This window comes from Acomys minous, assembly GCF_964271855.1.
Source record: "Acomys minous genome assembly, chromosome: 15".
In the NCBI taxonomy this organism is placed as follows: Eukaryota; Metazoa; Chordata; class Mammalia; order Rodentia; family Muridae; genus Acomys; species Acomys minous.
In genome coordinates this window covers 95,783,846-95,802,810 of record NC_140497.1, presented here as the reverse complement: position 1 = coordinate 95,802,810, position 18,965 = coordinate 95,783,846, and the positions used below count along the sequence as shown (strand labels likewise).

The 18,965-nt window shown below is 45.1% G+C and overlaps 1 protein-coding gene across 3 annotated transcripts in view; it reads left to right on the top strand.

The window, feature by feature from the left end:
* The window catches only part of HFM1 (helicase for meiosis 1), an 87,265-nt gene that overhangs the window by 37,966 nt on the left and 30,334 nt on the right, over nt 1–18,965 (top strand). For all 3 annotated transcript variants that reach the window (XM_084759556.1, XM_084759554.1, XM_084759555.1), the window contains exons 20-25: nt 1,791–1,871; nt 5,723–5,814; nt 12,364–12,470; nt 12,554–12,601; nt 14,212–14,309; nt 14,390–14,521. In XM_084759556.1, the coding sequence (XP_084615682.1) occupies nt 1,791–1,871; nt 5,723–5,814; nt 12,364–12,470; nt 12,554–12,601; nt 14,212–14,309; nt 14,390–14,521 (558 nt within the window). The remainder of the gene's footprint in view (nt 1–1,790; nt 1,872–5,722; nt 5,815–12,363; nt 12,471–12,553; nt 12,602–14,211; nt 14,310–14,389; nt 14,522–18,965) is intronic.

The window sequence follows — 18,965 nt, the reverse complement described above, 5'->3', positions numbered from 1 at the left end:
GCTTTCCTAAACTTGATTGTGCTTCTTCCTCAAGAGCCTCTAAGAGCTTTGCAGTGACCCTGAGTTAGAAGGGACTGCACAGCTCACAGCGCTGTGTTAATTACAGCAGCTCTTGCTCGTTCTCACTGGGGTCCCTTCACCATTTGTTACTTGCTCTTGGAACATTGTCAAGTACTTCTCCGGCTTGCACCTTTATTTGATTTAAGTCTCTGTTCAAATATCAAGCTGTCAGAGATAACGATGAATTGACATTCATGCTGTGGTTATCACTATTGTTTTGTTCTTGGAAAAGATGCCTTTATTGTGACAATTAGGGGTTTCCTTATTTTATACAGAATTATGTGGCTGAATTAGAAATGCACACAAACTTTAGTTAAGAGCTTAAAAGCTTTTTTAAAAAACATTTCTCAGCTTTAGTTTTTTTAATAGTTTTCAGTACCAAAGCTGTATTATTTATTTGTTTATTGGTTTTTTCATTAAAATGCAAATTCTACATATATGAGGGAAAATGTACTTTCCATGTCTATACTTAAACCTTAGAGTGATGCTCAGCATGCAGGAGAGTAAGACTTTTCCTTGACCGAGTGACTGATTAGTGGGTAATGAGCTAATTTTAACTGGATAGTGGCTAACTAAGGCAATTAGAAAATATTTCAAAAACCCTAACTGTCAAATGCATTAAGCTGTGTCAAGATGCCTACGTGACACTAATCCTTGTTGGGATGTGAGGGCCTTTTACGAGTTGCTCTCCACAGTGTCCCTTGTGGGCTGCAGCAGGGGACAGTGAGAACAGAAGCAGCAGCCGTTGTTGGAGGTTGACTGGCTCCTGTCTGTTGGCTGCACGGTTGGTACTATTTAGAGGTTTCCATGGTACACATGGCAGCCTTGTCAGAGAAATGGAAGTAAAAAACCAAAAGCTGCAGCTAGAAAAAATTAAGCGATTATTTGAATAAAGTGGCAAACAGAAAGAGGGAGCAGATTGTGAGTCTGAGAACAAACTTCGTAAGACACTTTGGTTCTGTACATTGGAAACAAGAGAACGGGCACTGAGTGGGGCAGAGAGGAGAGCAATGATGGCGCCTTCTGCAGTCACCTCAAACCCATAGAGAAAACCAAACACACACCTCTGGTGGACAGTTACCGTGTTAATGACACTTGTGAGGTTGTATGTAGAACTACACGCAACAGATCGAGCGTGCCCTGGCTCCACTATGCAAACGAGGCAGAGGTCCCACCCCTCTGTGAAGCCAGGCAACGGCTTCCCTTGACAGCTCCCTGCTCCAGCCTGCTTCCTCCTTGCAAGTGTCTCTGTCACTTGTCTTGGTCCTGTCTACATGCTTCTGTGCATCTGGAACACAGGGACCTGGAGCCCCTCAGGAGGTGCCTTCTGAATCCTGGCCTCAGCTGGCATCTTTTGGTGCCATTATATGTAAGGGAGGAAATGCCGTAATGGAGAATAGATAGCAAAACAATTTCTTAGACCTGGAACAAGTAATTCAGTCTCAATTCTTTAGTTTCCTAATGTGGATATGTATGCAATACTTCTGCATACTTTATTTTATTATTTTTGAGAATTAAGTAAATTAATACATATGTATCAGATGTTCCCAGTGCTGAATGGTACTTAACATTAATTGGATGTTATATTTCTAGGTTTTTTCCCTTGCTTTTTAAAAGACTCCAGTTCTTCCAGAACAATTACATTATAGCAGACATCTTGAACATATTTAATAGTAAATTTCTATTTTCATTTCACTAAACTTAAAACTGTGTTTTCTATAATTGAACAGAATTATGTTTGAAGAATCTGAAAGATTTATCATCACTAGACTTGATTAAGATGGATGAAGATGTTTATTTCAAACCAACAGGTATTTTTCCTTATGATGTCACTGAGTTTAATGCTTGCTTTAGGTAGATTTAAGTTTTGTTTTACTAAAATTTAAACAATGGTAAAACTAAATTGTGGTTTCATTTTCAATGGAGTGTCATCCTTTTTAGCTGTAAGTCATAAATCACACGGTTCATGAAACAGAGCACTTATTTTCACTGGTTCTGGTGACTCTCGGCAGAGGACTTGAAGTCTGTGTGTGCACGCATTGTCGGCCAGTTATAACCAGTGTAATGGCCTTTGCCACTTGAATACACACGCATGGGCTGTCTGAGTGGCTGCTTAGGTTGCTACATGCAAGACAGTAGCATTGCCTCCTGCCCCTCTTAGGTTCATTGACAGAAGGGCTCTGAGCTGTGTGTTATGAGCTGGGAGAAACAGTAAGGTCCGTCCTTTGTTTCCGTTGTCCCCGCCTACAGTGCTCTGTTTCTGGCAGTGCTTGCCTATGCCACGCTGCCTGACTCACGGCAGCCCTGGTTCTCACAGTGCACATGCACTTCCACAGCCCGTGATGTCACCCCGTGCAGCGCTGCACAGCCTCAGAAATCCTCGATGTTTTCCCTAATTTAAGAAAGATTTAGATTAAAAAAAAAGATTTAGAAACAACTGGTATCTGTAAGAAGCTTGGCAGTCATTAAATTAGGATGTAGATCGTCTATGAAGAAAAGAAGTAAAAGAAAGACTGCCTGAGGACCAGTCTTAGCGTCCATTGGAATCCTAGGCATGTTTGACAAAATGGTGGGAAATAAGTTGAAGGTAAAGCTGTCTGTTGGGCAGGTCTTGTCTGATGTGCCTGCGCTACCTGCTGCCCTTTCAGAGGGCTTATGAAAAGGTGTGTTAATGTTGACTTCATGGTGATGGATTGATTTGGAGTAAGTGCAGATGAAGCCATCGGTCAGTGATGTTTCTTGCAGTAGGAAATCTGAGAGGTTCTTCTCACAGCTTCCCTGCCTCCGCTCTGCAGACTTTACTTTAATGGCCTTCCACTGGAAATATTGAGGATTTATTACTCTGAGAACGTCCATCAGTTGACAACTATAATAGCAGCAAATTGTCTTGTATTCCTGATTACTTGTCTTTTTTCTTTTTTCTTCTTTTCCATTTTGGTTGCATCCTTTGTCTTTGGCTCATCTTCTTTATAGTTTCTTCTCTAGATTATTTTTTTTCTTACCTAAGAGGCTTCATTTCAATTAATAAATCAACAAATATTAAATGTTTTTCTTAAATTTTTTTATGTTTTGTGGTAGGGAGGTACTTTATATTAATATTTGAACGGGCAATGCGAGGCCATTTTAAAATACATTCCCCAGACAACCGTATTCTTGTAGTTCACACTGCTCTTTTAGACGCTCCTTCCTGACCCATTGGCTACCTGTCGTCCTCACTGAACACACTCAGCAGGCTCCAGCCTGAGGCAGCCACTCCGCTGTGACCTCTCTCCTTCCCCGGTGCTGTCTATAGCTCAGTCGGTTTTACAGTGTTCTTGATGCACTCTGCAAGAACACCTGTGGTTCATACATAAGTCCTAACTGCTCCTGAGACCCAGCACGCCATTTTGTGTTCCTGGCCATTTTCTATGTATGTTTGTAAGGACTAGAATTCTTTGGGATGCTTTTGGACAACTCCTAGTTAGAACCAGCATTGTCTTTAAAACTGAAAATCCCAACTGTTTGCTTTTAACAAAGAAGACCCAGGAGCCAGATGCTGGGGTGAAAACCTGCTAGGTCAAGAGGGACAGAGAAAGCACTCAGCTCATGTCTCAGAGGACAAAGCCCAAAAAGCTCACTAGCTCAGCTGATAGCCCAGGAGGAAAAGGCAAAAAACTAAAAGCTGAAGAGCATGCTAGCTCAAACCTCAAAGCCCCTTCTTCTTATCCATGCTGTTTTTTTTAAAATATTTTTACATATTCATTTATATTATTACACATATATACAATCACCTACAGCACGAAGAACCATGAAACAATCAAGAATTATATAAATATTACATTCTTAGTGTTTTGGCTATTTGTATTTGACAGCCTTGAAGAAAACATCTTTCCTATTTTGTTGCATCTAAAATTCTGAATGAAAGTCAACCTCCATTACGTCTTGTCATTATCAACTTAAAACATCTATCTAGACCGAAAAACATCTTAACCCCTAAGCAACTAAGCTCAATTGTAAAACTAAACTATCTAGTCTTCAACCCCATTAGAGACTTGAGAAGGAATAAAATTAATTACCCAAGTATACAAGGGGTGCAGGTTAGCAGCTTCCCAAATGAGAAGATGACAGAGACAGTTTGCTACCTGAGCAGTCACCCAAAGCTCTTTGTACCTCGTTGGAGCATCATTTCAGCCTTCTGGCCCAGTACATCTGACAGACATACTTGTGAGGCAGGAGCTACTGAGGACTTGCTTACCCTGTCCACACTGTCTTAAATACCCCTCAACTCAAAGTCCCTCCTCCTCTTGAATCCCTGTCAACTGGTTTCTTGCTCTACCTCTTGACCTAGGGCTAACTTTAATAAATCCTGTGTACAGAAGGCTCTTGGATTAAAGGTGTGTGCTAGGGCTCAACCATGCCAAACAAAAGGCAAGTTTTCATAGCCCACAATCCAGGGGTTCACATGTGATCAGATATCCTGCAACAATCCCGCAGCCTCTACTGTGGACTTTATCCCATCACTTCCTCACCCCTCTTCACTCACCTCCCCCTCCAAACTACTGTGCTATTCTATTTTCAAAACAATTTATTTTGAAACTCCAATTTAACTAAAAATATTGCTCAAGAATAATAAATGGACCTGTTATTTTACAACTCAGATCCAGATTCTGAACTCCTTTGAGTGAACTTAAAGGCTCCTTGAGGCCTCTTTAGTTTATTATTTGTCATCTGTTAATATTTAAGATTAGGCAACATTTACTAAGTATTATGCACCCTAATCATATTTTGAGGTTAGTACTCTTACTGCCCCAGTACACTAAGACTGTCACATGATCCTCTGTGAAGTAAGTGGAGCTTTAGACTGGGGTTCATAATGACCATCAGGCCACATCCTTCCCAAAGTGTTCTAAAGATGGTCTTCTTAACTCTTCTGTTCTGGTAAATAAATCTCGATTCTCTCCACAGTCATAATGGTTTCGTTTACTTTTTGCCAAGTCACATCTGTCACTTTTAAAATCTTGCCTTAGCCAGGCGTGGTGGCACACACCTTTAATCCCAGCACTCAGGGCAGGGGTGGGGGTTGGGGGTGCGGCGCAGAGCCAGGCACATCGCTGTGAGTTCGAGGCCAGCCTGGTCTACAAAGGAGTCCAGGACAGCCAAGGCTACACAGAGAAACCGTGTCTAAGAAAATAAAATCTTGCCTTAAACTCATTTTTTTCCTATTCGGTCATCCCACCCTGACCATTCTCTTAGGATTAATTTCTTCTCTACTTGAGCTTGTAGTAAGTACTACCAGTCAGTGGGTTTTGTTTATGTCTTGCCCAGCGTTACACCTTCAGCCAACTATAAGCTCCATAGGTTGTTTGTTCTATACTTGGAGAGTGTCTTCTGTTTGGGGGTCATTACAAGCACGTAGTGCACATTAAGTAGATGTTAAGAAGATGCTATTAAACTTACTTTTTTTTTTTTTGCAATTGTTATTGTTTATAGGTTCTGTCAGAAGTTACTGTCTTGTGAAATTTTTGTTTTTACATTCCCATTTAGCACCGTAATTACATAGTTGTCTAGATGCATACGGTGTGTGGAATAGACACATGGGCTTGTATGCATGTGAACTTACTTCTTAAAAAGCAAATTGCACCACTAATGTGGAAAGTGCTTATTTTTCTGTCTTTTCTAACAGAGGCCGGGAGACTAATGGCTTGGTATTATATTACATTTGAGACAGTGAAGAAATTTTATGCAACCAGTGGAAAAGAAACTTTATCAGATTTAGTAAGTTTTCATTGGAAGTTAAAGATTACAGAGTAAAAATGACATTGGAGAGATAACTACCTTATATTTTCCCTATAACTTAAAATTGAATGAACAGAAAGCAAAAATTATTTTAGTGGTCATGTCTCCCTTTGATCATGAGATAGAGAATATAACTTCTAAAAATACATTATTTTTTCATTTGTGTTTCTTATCAGAGCTACTATCTTACAACTTACGTGATAATAACAATTCCTTCAGGAGGAATATGTAAATGTAATATGTGAGTAAGATTCCAAGAGAGTATAGCATGATATATTAGCAAAAAACCTGGCAGAAATGAATGACAGTAAGCTATATGGCAGTGAGCTATATGACAATGAGTTATACGACGACAGTGAGCTGTAGGACAGTGAGCTGTAGGACAGTGAGCTGTAGGACAGTGAGCTGTGGGACAGTGAGCTGTAGGACAGTGAGCTGTAGGACAGTGAGCTGTAGGACCGTGAGCTGTAGGACAGTGGGCTGTAGCACAGTGAGCTGTAGGACAGTGAGCTGTAGGACAGTGAGCTGTAGGACAGTGAGCTGTAACACAGTGAGCTGTAGGACAGTGAGCTGTAGGACAGTGAGCTGTAGCACAGTGAGCTGTAGGACAGTGAGCTGTAGGACAGTGAGCTGTAGGACAGTGAGCTATGGGACAGTGAGCTGTAGGACCGTGAGCTGTAGGACAGTGAGCTATGGGACAGTGAGCTGTAGGACAGTGAGCTGTAGCACAGTGAGCTGTAGGACAGTGAGCTGTAGCACAGTGAGCTGTAGGACAGTGAGCTGTAGGACAGTGAGCTGTGGGACAGTGAGCTGTATTACAGTGAGCTGTAGGACAGTGAGCTGTAGGACAGTGGGCTGTAGGACAGTGGGCTGTGGGACAGTGGGCTGTGGGACAGTGAGCTGTGGGACAGTGAGCTGTAGGACAGTGAGCTGTAGCACAGTGAGCTGTAGGACAGTGAGCTGTAGCACAGTGAGCTATGGGACAGTGAGCTGTAGGACAGTGAGCTGTAGGACAGTGAGCTGTAGGACCGTGAGCTATGGGACCGTGAGCTGTAGGACAGTGAGCTGTAGCACAGTGAGCTGTAGGACAGTGAGCTGTAGGACAGTGAGCTGTAGGACAGTGAGCTGTAGGACAGTGAGCTGTAGGACAGTGAGCTGTAGGACAGTGAGCTGTAGCACAGTGAGCTGTAGGACAGTGAGCTGTGGGACAGTGAGCTGTAGGACAGTGAGCTGTAGCACAGTGAGCTGTAGGACAGTGAGCTGTAGGACAGTGAGCTGTAGGACAGTGAGCTGTAGGACAGTGAGCTGTAGGACAGTGAGCTGTAGGACAGTGAGCTGTAGGACAGTGAACTGTAGCACAGTGAGCTGTAGGACAGTGAGCTGTAGGACAGTGAGCTGTAGCACAGTGAGCTGTAGGACAGTGAGCTGTAGGACAGTGAGCTGTAGCACAGTGAGCTGTAGGACAGTGAGCTGTAGGACAGTGAGCTGTAGGACAGTGAGCTGTAGGACAGTGAGCTGTAGGACAGTGAGCTGTAGGACCGTGAGCTATGGGACAGTGAGCTGTAGGACAGTGAGCTGTAGCACAGTGAGCTGTAGGACAGTGAGCTGTAGGACAGTGAGCTGTAGGACAGTGAGCTGTAGCACAGTGAGCTGTAGGACAGTGAGCTGTAGGACAGTGAGCTGTAGCACAGTGAGCTGTGGGACAGTGAGCTGTGGGACAGTGAGCTGTAGGACAGTGAGCTGTAGCACAGTGAGCTGTAGGACAGTGAGCTGTAGGACAGTGAGCTGTAGGACAGTGAGCTGTAGGACAGTGAGCTGTAGGACAGTGAACTGTGGCACAGTGAGCTGTAGGACAGTGAGCTGTAGGACAGTGAGCTGTAGCACAGTGAGCTGTAGGACAGTGAGCTGTAGGACAGTGAGCTGTAGGACAGTGAGCTGTAGGACAGTGAGCTGTAGGACCGTGAGCTATGGGACAGTGAGCTGTAGGACAGTGAGCTGTAGCACAGTGAGCTGTAGGACAGTGAGCTGTAGGACAGTGAGCTGTAGGACAGTGAGCTGTAGCACAGTGAGCTGTAGGACAGTGAGCTGTAGGACAGTGAGCTGTAGGACAGTGAGCTGTAGGACAGTGAGCTGTAGGACAGTGAGCTGTAGGACCGTGAGCTATGGGACAGTGAGCTGTAGGACAGTGAGCTGTAGGACAGTGAGCTGTAGCACAGTGAGCTGTAGGACAGTGAGCTGTAGGACAGTGAGCTGTAGGACAGTGAGCTGTAGGACAGTGAGCTGTAGGACAGTGAGCTGTAGGACAGTGAGCTGTAGGACAGTGAGCTGTAGGACAGTGAGCTGTAGGACAGTGAGCTGTAGGACAGTGAGCTGTAGCACAGTGAGCTGTAGCACAGTGAGCTGTAGGACAGTGAGCTGTGGGACAGTGAGCTGTAGGACAGTGAGCTGTAGGACAGTGAGCTGTAGGACAGTGAGCTGTAGCACAGTGAGCTGTAGGACAGTGAGCTGTAGGACAGTGAGCTGTAGGACAGTGAGCTGTAGCACAGTGAGCTGTAGGACAGTGAGCTGTAGGACAGTGAGCTGTAGGACAGTGAGCTGTAGGACAGTGAGCTGTAGGACCGTGAGCTATGGGACAGTGAGCTGTAGGACAGTGAGCTGTAGCACAGTGAGCTGTAGGACAGTGAGCTGTAGGACAGTGAGCTGTAGGACAGTGAGCTGTAGCACAGTGAGCTGTAGGACAGTGAGCTGTAGGACAGTGAGCTGTAGGACAGTGAGCTGTAGCACAGTGAGCTGTAGGACAGTGAGCTGTAGGACAGTGAGCTGTAGCACAGTGAGCTGTAGGACAGTGAGCTGTGGGACAGTGAGCTGTGGGACAGTGAGCTGTAGGACAGTGAGCTGTAGGACAGTGAGCTGTAGGACAGTGAGCTGTAGGACAGTGAGCTGTAGGACAGTGAGCTGTAGGACAGTGAACTGTGGCACAGTGAGCTGTAGGACAGTGAGCTGTAGGACAGTGAGCTGTAGCACAGTGAGCTGTAGGACAGTGAGCTGTAGGACAGTGAGCTGTAGGACAGTGAGCTGTAGGACAGTGAGCTGTAGGACCGTGAGCTATGGGACAGTGAGCTGTAGGACAGTGAGCTGTAGCACAGTGAGCTGTAGGACAGTGAGCTGTAGGACAGTGAGCTGTAGGACAGTGAGCTGTAGCACAGTGAGCTGTAGGACAGTGAGCTGTAGGACAGTGAGCTGTAGGACAGTGAGCTGTAGGACAGTGAGCTGTAGGACAGTGAGCTGTAGGACAGTGAGCTATGGGACAGTGAGCTGTAGGACAGTGAGCTGTAGCACAGTGAGCTGTAGCACAGTGAGCTGTAGGACAGTGAGCTGTAGGACAGTGAGCTGTAGGACAGTGAGCTGTAGGACAGTGAGCTGTAGGACAGTGAGCTGTAGGACAGTGAGCTGTAGGACAGTGAGCTGTAGGACCGTGAGCTGTAGGACAGTGAGCTGTAGGACCGTGAGCTGTAGGACAGTGAGCTGTAGGACAGTGAGCTGTAGGACAGTGAGCTGTAGGACAGTGAGCTGTAGGACCGTGAGCTGTAGCACAGTGAGCTGTAGGACAGTGAGCTGTAGGACAGTGAGCTGTAGGACAGTGAGCTGTAGCACAGTGAGCTGTAGGACAGTGAGCTGTAGGACAGTGAGCTGTAGGACAGTGAGCTGTAGGACAGTGAACTGTGGCACAGTGAGCTGTAGGACAGTGAGCTGTAGGACAGTGAGCTGTAGCACAGTGAGCTGTAGGACAGTGAGCTGTAGGACAGTGAGCTGTAGGACAGTGAGCTGTAGGACAGTGAGCTGTAGGACAGTGAGCTGTAGGACAGTGAGCTGTAGGACCGTGAGCTATGGGACAGTGAGCTGTAGGACAGTGAGCTGTAGCACAGTGAGCTGTAGCACAGTGAGCTGTAGGACAGTGAGCTGTAGGACAGTGAGCTGTAGGACAGTGAGCTGTAGGACAGTGAGCTGTAGGACAGTGAGCTGTAGGACAGTGAGCTGTAGGACAGTGAGCTGTAGGACAGTGAGCTGTAGGACAGTGAGCTGTAGGACAGTGAGCTGTAGGACAGTGAGCTGTAGGACAGTGAGCTGTAGGACAGTGAGCTGTAGGACAGTGAGCTGTAGGACCGTGAGCTGTGGGACAGTGAGCTGTGGGACAGTGAGCTGTAGGACAGTGAGCTGTAGGACAGTGAGCTGTAGGACAGTGAGCTGTAGCACAGTGAGCTGTAGGACAGTGAGCTGTAGGACAGTGAGCTGTAGGACAGTGAGCTGTAGGACAGTGAGCTGTAGCACAGTGAGCTGTAGGACAGTGAGCTGTAGCACAGTGAGCTGTAGGACAGTGAGCTGTGGGACAGTGAGCTGTAGGACAGTGAGCTGTAGCACAGTGAGCTGTAGGACAGTGAGCTGTAGGACAGTGAGCTGTAGGACAGTGAGCTGTAGGACAGTGAGCTGTAGGACAGTGAACTGTGGCACAGTGAGCTGTAGGACAGTGAGCTGTAGGACAGTGAGCTGTAGCACAGTGAGCTGTAGGACAGTGAGCTGTAGGACAGTGAGCTGTAGGACAGTGAGCTGTAGGACACTGAGCTGTAGGACAGTGAGCTGTTGGACCGTGAGCTATGGGACAGTGAGCTGTAGGACAGTGAGCTGTAGCACAGTGAGCTGTAGGACAGTGAGCTGTAGGACAGTGAGCTGTAGGACAGTGAGCTGTAGCACAGTGAGCTGTAGGACAGTGAGCTGTAGGACAGTGAGCTGTAGGACAGTGAGCTGTAGGACAGTGAGCTGTAGGACCGTGAGCTATGGGACAGTGAGCTGTAGGACAGTGAGCTGTAGCACAGTGAGCTGTAGCACAGTGAGCTGTAGGACAGTGAGCTGTAGGACAGTGAGCTGTAGGACAGTGAGCTGTAGGACAGTGAGCTGTAGGACAGTGAGCTGTAGGACAGTGAGCTGTAGGACAGTGAGCTGTAGCACAGTGAGCTGTAGGACAGTGAGCTGTAGGACAGTGAGCTGTAGGACAGTGAGCTGTAGGACAGTGAGCTGTAGGACAGTGAGCTGTAGCACAGTGAGCTGTAGCACAGTGAGCTGTAGGACAGTGAGCTGTAGGACAGTGAGCTGTAGGACAGTGAGCTGTAGGACAGTGAGCTGTAGGACAGTGAGCTGTAGGACAGTGAGCTGTAGCACAGTGAGCTGTAGCACAGTGAGCTGTAGGACAGTGAGCTGTAGCACAGTGAGCTGTAGCACAGTGAGCTGTAGGACAGTGAGCTGTAGGACAGTGAGCTGTAGGACAGTGGGCTGTAGGACAGTGAGCTGTAGGACAGTGAGCTGTAGGACAGTGAGCTGTAGGACAGTGAGCTGTAGGACAGTGAGCTGTAGGACAGTGAGCTGTAGGACAGTGAGCTGTAGCACAGTGAGCTGTAGGACAGTGGGCTGTAGGACAGTGAGCTGTAGGACAGTGGGCTGTAGGACAGTGAGCTGTAGGACAGTGAGCTGTAGGACAGTGGGCTGTAGGACAGTGGGCTGTAGGACAGTGAGCTGTAGGACAGTGAGCTGTAGGACAGTGAGCTGTAGGACAGTGAGCTGTAGGACAGTGGGCTGTAGGACAGTGAGCTGTGTGGTGCCCTGTGCCTACATCCCTTCCTTCTCTAAAGAATCTGCGTAAGCATAACAAGAACAGTGAATAAAAAATAATAGTATTATGGTAGCTCAGAAAAAAAAACTGATTCTGGAGAAAAAGGGACCAATACATATGTTGTACTAAAGAGTAAACTGTGGGGCAGTTTTGCAGCTGCTGCAGTGAACAGTCCCAGCAGCTGCAGGGACCTGAGCTGCAGTGAGCTGAGATTCGTAGAAGATACTTAGTCTCAATTTGAAACCATACACTTTGATTTTAAATATCGGTTAGTTAGCACAGTAATATTATGTTAAAGCCTTTACAGTGAAATTCTGGTTATTGTTAAAGAGTGTGTGTGCAAACTTTGGTAAAGTAAAAGATATGTATTTCCATGTAAATACTATTATTCTCTAAGAAGAACCCAAGACTAACAAGCATCATTGTCAGCACCAAATAACTGTGTCTATTGTGTGAGGGATTTAGAATTCTTAGGTCCATCTCCCAGAGTCAGTCTACAGATTCACAGTTCCTAGTATTTAAGCATCTTTCCATTGCTGAGTCACTGGGATGGTGACCTGCAAGCGGCAGAAGGATGAGCAGCAGCCGCAGCAGCAGCCTGAGTGCCTCTCAGCACTGGGCAGAATGCACTTGGTCTCTTCCATGTCAGTGACTCATTCTGATGGCGGCTCACACTGTGCGTCACGGTGTCTGCATGTTGAAGCTATTTCTGAGCGTTTGTTTGTGAATGAGTCCCTAAAGAAGTAACAGGGATGAAGCCGCTTTACATTCTGCTCTGCTAATGAATAAAGCCAGGGCTCAAAGAAAGAGGCTTTAAAAGATTTAAAATGTAATTTGTTAAACTGACAAATGCTTACATTTCATAGATTTCAATGATATCCAGCTGCAATGAGTTTCTAGATGTGCAGCTGAGGGTTAATGAAAAGAGAACATTGAATACTCTAAATAAAGACCCGAACCGGATAACTATCAGGTACAGAAATTACATATACTTTATCGAACTTAACATTTTATTTAGTTAAATAATAAAAGCTTTCCATGTGTTTTTATTTACAGATTTCCAATGGAAGGGAAAATTAAAACAAGAGAAATGAAAGTAAACTGGTAAAGAACATTTATTTTCTGGCATAGTTTCCTGTGTGCTGGGATTGCTGATGTGAGCTACCATGCCCAGCTTCTTCAGTTTTAAAATAGATTTTCTTTAATTTTTAAGAATAATGTGTTTTCAGAAAAATAAGGAATCATAATTTATATCTGAAGTCAATTTGCAAGAACTTTCAGGCTTTGGTTAAAATAAACTGTGAGTCTGGGGTGTAACTCAGGTTTGCCCAGTGTGTGCAGGGCCCTCATTCAGCCCACTGCTGTGGAAGGGAAGGAGATGGGAGAAAAGTCACAGAGGTAAAGAAAGAAAAACTTAATTTAAAAAATCACTTGTCGACAGGATATTCTGTTGAGGCAAAATAGGCTACAGAAAGAAAATGTGTTTATGCTAATTGGGATCTCTCAAGTTAGCATGAATGAAAATAACAGGTGCCATTAAAACACAAGTCGTACGTGTTGTTCACTAGTAATGGAATTCTAGGAGAGGCAAGCAGGAAAGAAAAGCCCTCGGGCCGGGAGCTAGTGGTTGAGCCTCAATTCTTTAGTTCCCTAATGTGGATATGTGTGTAATATGTTTACACACTTTATGATTTTTGAGAATTAACTACGGTTTTATACATACATATTAACATATATATACATGTGTGTCATTTAGTTACTAAGTCTTCCCTCTTCGGTGCTAGTTACTCTCTTTAACTTGGGCATTTTCTTCACTGGACTTGTAGGGTATGGCATGGCATGGAACCATACACTGACTAATTCTACAACCATTTGTATTGTCTACAGAATTAACCATGTGGTTTGCCATACTGAAACTAGCCCTCACCGAATCAATACTTCATCCCAATGAGTCCATACAGTCACCTTGAATTAGCCATTACTTAGCTGCCATGCACCTCCATTACTTGATGGCAGAAGTGCCACCTAGCCTGAGGGTATGAGATTTCCTTTTTTTTTTCTTTTTTTTTTTTTCTTTTTTCTTTTTTTTCCACTGAAGAACAACACAGGAAAGTAAACTCATAGTGCATTATGGTTTAAATTTTATTTTTAGACAGTCTCTTTGGATATCCTAGAACTTGCTGTGTAGACCAGACTGGCCTCAAACTCAGAGAGATCCCCCTGCCTCTGCCCCTCTCCCACACTGCTTTGTTGCTGCTGGTTACGATATGGCTTCCAACAGAAAAACACGATTTCAAACATTTTCTATTTACTAATAGAGCACTGTTATTAAATGTATACGTTACTTTAAAAAAGTGGTTTGCTTCAGTGATTTTACACATATCCCACACCTGTGTGTCCCCAGGTAGCTTCACAGGGACCTTTATACATTAAAAGCACCACATCCAGTGCTTCATTGATTCTTTGCTAAAGATGTTGAGATTTCTAAGACAAAGAGAAACTGACTTGATTAAAGGTGAAGGAGATAACAAGAGCTGAGTATTTTGTGGTTGGGAAACAGGAGTCAGAAGTGACCTGCAACAGTAGTGAAACGACAGACTCTCGCAGCTCCGTGCACATGAAAGCAGAGAGATCCTAAGGGCTGCTGAGGCCATCGTGCCAGGTCCTGTGTGGCTGCGCTCTGGAAAGGGAAATAACGGCTCTGTTTTCCCCAGTCTGATTCAGGCTCAGCTAGGATGCATTCCTGTACAAGACTTTGCTTTGACACAAGATACCTCGAAGATTTTCAGAAATGGCTCAAGAATTGCAAGATGTATGTTAAGTCATTAATGGATTTTCAACATTTTCCAGTAAATTAATATACTATATTTAATGTTGAAAACTTTTTTTCAGGGTTGTCAGATTTTGTGGCTGCTCAGGAAAAGAAGTTTGCTGTGCTTTTAAATAGTGTGATTTTAGCTAAATGCTTTAAGTGTAAACTCTGGGAAAACTCTAGACATATATCTAAACAGCTGGATAAAATTGGTAGGTATTCAAGATATCAGGCTGCAATTTCTTTTATATGTTACTATTATTATTATTTTATGATGATTGTAGACTTTTAAAGAAACTACACCTTTTTAAAGTACTGTGCTTATACTTGAAAAGCAGAGTTCTGCTTGCTCTTGCTTAGATGATCACCAACAAGAGTTGGTGAGGCGGCTCTGTGGGCAGAGGTGCTTGCTGCCAAGCCTGATGGCCGGGCCTCAGTCCTCAGACCCACATGGTGCAAAGAGAAAACCTACTCCTCTGACCTCCACATGTGTTTTCCACATGAATAAATGAATGCAAAAAAATATCAATTTTTATAGATCAACTGAACAATTAAACCAAATGCAAAAATCATGAGAAAACTACAAAATTACATTTTGAAACTTATTCTCATATTGACAGTGAACTTTGTTTTAATAATTAGATGTCTGTGTGATATTATCTTTTACTTCTGTGACTTGGAATTTACTATGTCCTTAATGACAAGATTTAAAACTACCAAGATCAGACCCTAGGTCTTGTGTACACTAGGAAATTGTGTCATTATATCTGTTTTCAGTAATAGCAGGATGTTAGTGCCCATCTTAACGCTCTGCAGGCAGAAGGCTGTTCCTGATTACTTTCTGTTAGGACCCAGTGAAGGGTCCACCCCAAAACACTGTAGTTTGCCAGTCACAGAAACTGGACCAGACTGTGACCTTTCTTCCTGAATAAGTAATGTTATAAGAAGAGTTATTATCCAAAGGTTGACAGCCTCATTAGTTTTGTGGTTTCGTATGTCTTGGGAACACTAAAACGTATATAATAGAATCTGGGCGTGGTAGTACACTCCTGTAATCCTGGCACCCAGCCTGCAGAGGCCTAAGGACCAGGAGCTCAAGGCAAGCGTTCTCATGCAGTAAGTTGAGGAGAGCACGGACTACGGATACAGGAGACCTTGTCTCAAAACCAGCCAAGCAGCTGGGCATGGTGGCACAAGCCTCTAATCCTAGCCTGGAGGCAGAGGCAGGCAGATCTCTGAGCTTGGGGCCATCTTGATTTTTACAGTGAGTTCCATGACAGCCAGAGCGACACAGAGTAACCTTATTTTAACCCTCCTCCCCCTCTCCCTCCCCCCCCAAAAAAACACTTAACCAAACAGAAAATTATGTGATGGATATTTAGAGATTACCATTTGGTTGTTGGTTTGGGTGTTTGTTTTTGTTTGTTGTTTGTGCTAAAGCGCAGACCAGGTCCTTAGACAAGCTTCTTGAGTATTTCACCCCTGGACGGCAGCCCTAACCCTGTGTCCTACTCTGCTCCTGCTACAGGACCTAGCTGTTTGGGGAACTGGTGATCCTCCTGGCTCAGTCTCCTGGGGGTTGGGGTTGCAAGCATTCGCTATCACAAGGCTTTTTAAAAATAATATTTTTCCTGGGGCTGGAGAGATGGCTCAGAGATTAAGAGCACTAGCTGCTCTTCCAGAGGTCCAGAGTTCAATTCCCAACAACCACATGGTGGCTCACAACCATCTATAATGTGATCTAATGCCCTCTTCTGTCCTGCAGGTGTACATGCAAATAGAGCATTCAAATACATTAAATGAATAAATAAATAAATACATACATACATAAATCTTTAAAAAACAGTATGTTCCTATATATTTTTAATGTGTGCAAGTACCCACGGATTACAGAAGAGAATGCCAGATCCCCTGGAGCTGGAGTTAGAGGCAGTTACGAGCTGCCCAATGTGGGTGCTGGAAACCAAGCTCAGGTCCGATGGAAGAGTAGTCCATGCCCTTAGCCACTGGGCTGTCCCTCTAACCACAATGCAGCCAGACTTTCTTGGACCCTCCCCCAACGAATAAAGACATGAAGGCTTTTATCACTTATAAACACTTAGGTGCTGCAGCTGGGCAGGTTGTCAGCTATTCTAGCCACATGGCCACATGGCCCCTTACCTCTCTCTCACTCAGTCCCAGCACCTGTCACACTGGGGAGTCCTCCCACATCTGATTCCTCACAGAGACCCTCTCTCAGCTGGAAGTCCCACCTTTCCTCTCATGCCCAGCTGTTGGCCAGCTCTTTATTAAGTTAACTAAAAGGTGAGGGAGGAAGAGTGTTTACAAAGTACGAGTCAGGTGATGATGCATAAGGAGGAGAATACGAACTGCAGCCAGTACACAGCTGTCTGCTAGCTCCGCAGTCGGTATGTGAGTACACAGAGGCAACCTTCACACACTGTACCCAACACAGAGATCTCCAACTGATCTCTCTGCCCCTCCGCCCCCCCCTGTCTCTGTGTCTCTCTCTCTGTCTCTGTCTTTCCCTCCCTCCCTCCCTCCCTCCCTCCCTCCCTCCCTCCCTCCCTCCCTCTCTCTCTCTCTCTCTCTCTCTCTCTCTCTCCAGGGTCTTACTATAAAGATCTGGCTTGCTTGTTCCTTATAACATAGACCAGGCTGCCCTCAAACTTGAAGATTCTCCTGCCTCTTCAGTGCTGGGATTAAAAGTGTGAGCCACCATGCTCTGCAAATCCTACTTTTTAATTTCTGTTAAATTCAAAGTCAGTGGGGGTAATAGAGCTGGCCAAAGGGTTCTGGGATTAGTGGTGACAGTAAGATCACAATAGAGTAGAGACTCCTATTGGAAAGGTTTGGTATGTTAGCTACTTATCCCATTGCTGTGTCAGATAACTGACAAGAGCATCTTAAGGTAGGACTTTACTGTGGTCAGGCTGGATGGATAAACACCATCACAGCAGGCAAGGCACAGCAGCAAGAATGCGCTGTGGCTGCCCACACTGCGTCTGCAGCCAGGAAACAAGGAAGATGAGTGCTGGGGTCTGGCTCGCTTGCTTTGTCCTTTGCATTCAGTGCAGGCCCCTGGCCTGTGTGACAGTAGTATTGCATTCAGAGAGCATCTTCCCTCTTCAGTTGAGCCTCGCTGGATTACACTCACTGCTGCATTTACTAGGTGTTTATTTTGTTCTTTATTTTGTGTGTTTGGGTGGTTTGGCTGTGTGTGTGTCTGTGAGCCACACGCATGCAGTGCTGCTGGAGGCAGGAGACGGTATTGCTCCCCTGGGACTGTGAGCAGCCAGGTGGGTACTGGGGATTGAGACCCAGTGCTCTGCTCTCAACCATGGGAATGTTGCTCAGCTGTTTGTAGGTGATTCTTGATCTAGTCAGATAAACAGTGAAGGCGAACTGTCACACTGAGGGCCTAGCAAGCTCAGCGTCTCCGTCATCTATAATGACAAGCATTCTAACTTTGCAATCCACATAGGAAGCTAGCATCTCGCAGAAAGATTCAAGATCAGTTAAGTGACCTAAGTTTATTCTGCTGAGGCCCCACCGTTTGCCTTCCTAGAGCACTGTTAGCCTGGGTGCCTGTTGTATCTGTCTTTCCCAGATTTATGAGTCTTTCACTCAGCACTCAGCACCACTGAACACAAAAGAGCAAGTGGTTCTAAAACCGCACTTGGAGGATCTAAGCAGAAGGTAAACTCCAAGTTTATACCAAGACCACGAGAAACACAAAGGAATACAAAGGGACTTCACTAGTGATTTAAAATAAAATAAAGATCAGGAACAGGCTTGAGGGGAACAAAGGAAGACTCTGGAGGTGTTTATGCTAGAAAGAGATTCCCAAGAAGGGATAGAGTGGTGAACCAGGCGTCACAGGTCAGCGCTGCACGCTGGGGATGAGCGGCCCGTGTGGGACCACACACACAATTCTCAGAGTGCCCTACATGGATTTGCATACGAGAGTATGAGCTGCAGAGTATAGCTTCTGATCACAAACAAAAAAGTAGTCCAAAAGTAAGATGAACAAAATAAAATAAATAAAGGTAAATGTGCCTGAAGAGCACTCAGTAAGAGAGGGGCAGGGTGTTAGATGGTCGCAGTTATGGGGTCTAGTAACCGGGTTAAGAGAATTCACTACAGAAACAAAGTTGCCACTTGAATCTAAAAGCATCAGAAGTGCTAGGGAATCACAAAGCAGTACTACTGAGGCAGACATGCTCAGAGAGGCACAGCTGCGTGACTATCCTATCTTGTGTCATGTCACCGTTGCTAAAAGTTCAGGTATGAATAGATTTGTCTCTTGATGTTTTCCATATGTAGAAATGAGCATTAAGGAGTTGTAACTACTAGAGGCAGTCTTTTAAAAATTAGTACATTTATTTAAGTGTGTGTGTGAGTGTGTGTGTTTACAACATGCCACTGTGCATTTGTGGAAGTCAGAGGGCAACTTGGTGGAGTTGGTTGCCTCCTACCACCTGGGTCCCACGGATGAAACGGAGGTCATCAGGCTGGCAGGCACCTTGCTCCACTCCGACGCCTGGGTCCTGAGAATGAGTATGACAGTTTCCCATGAATGGGTGGAAATGTGAGAAAATGGGGTGTCACACTTCACATTTAATAAAATTACTTATTGAGTCGTTATGTAGACCA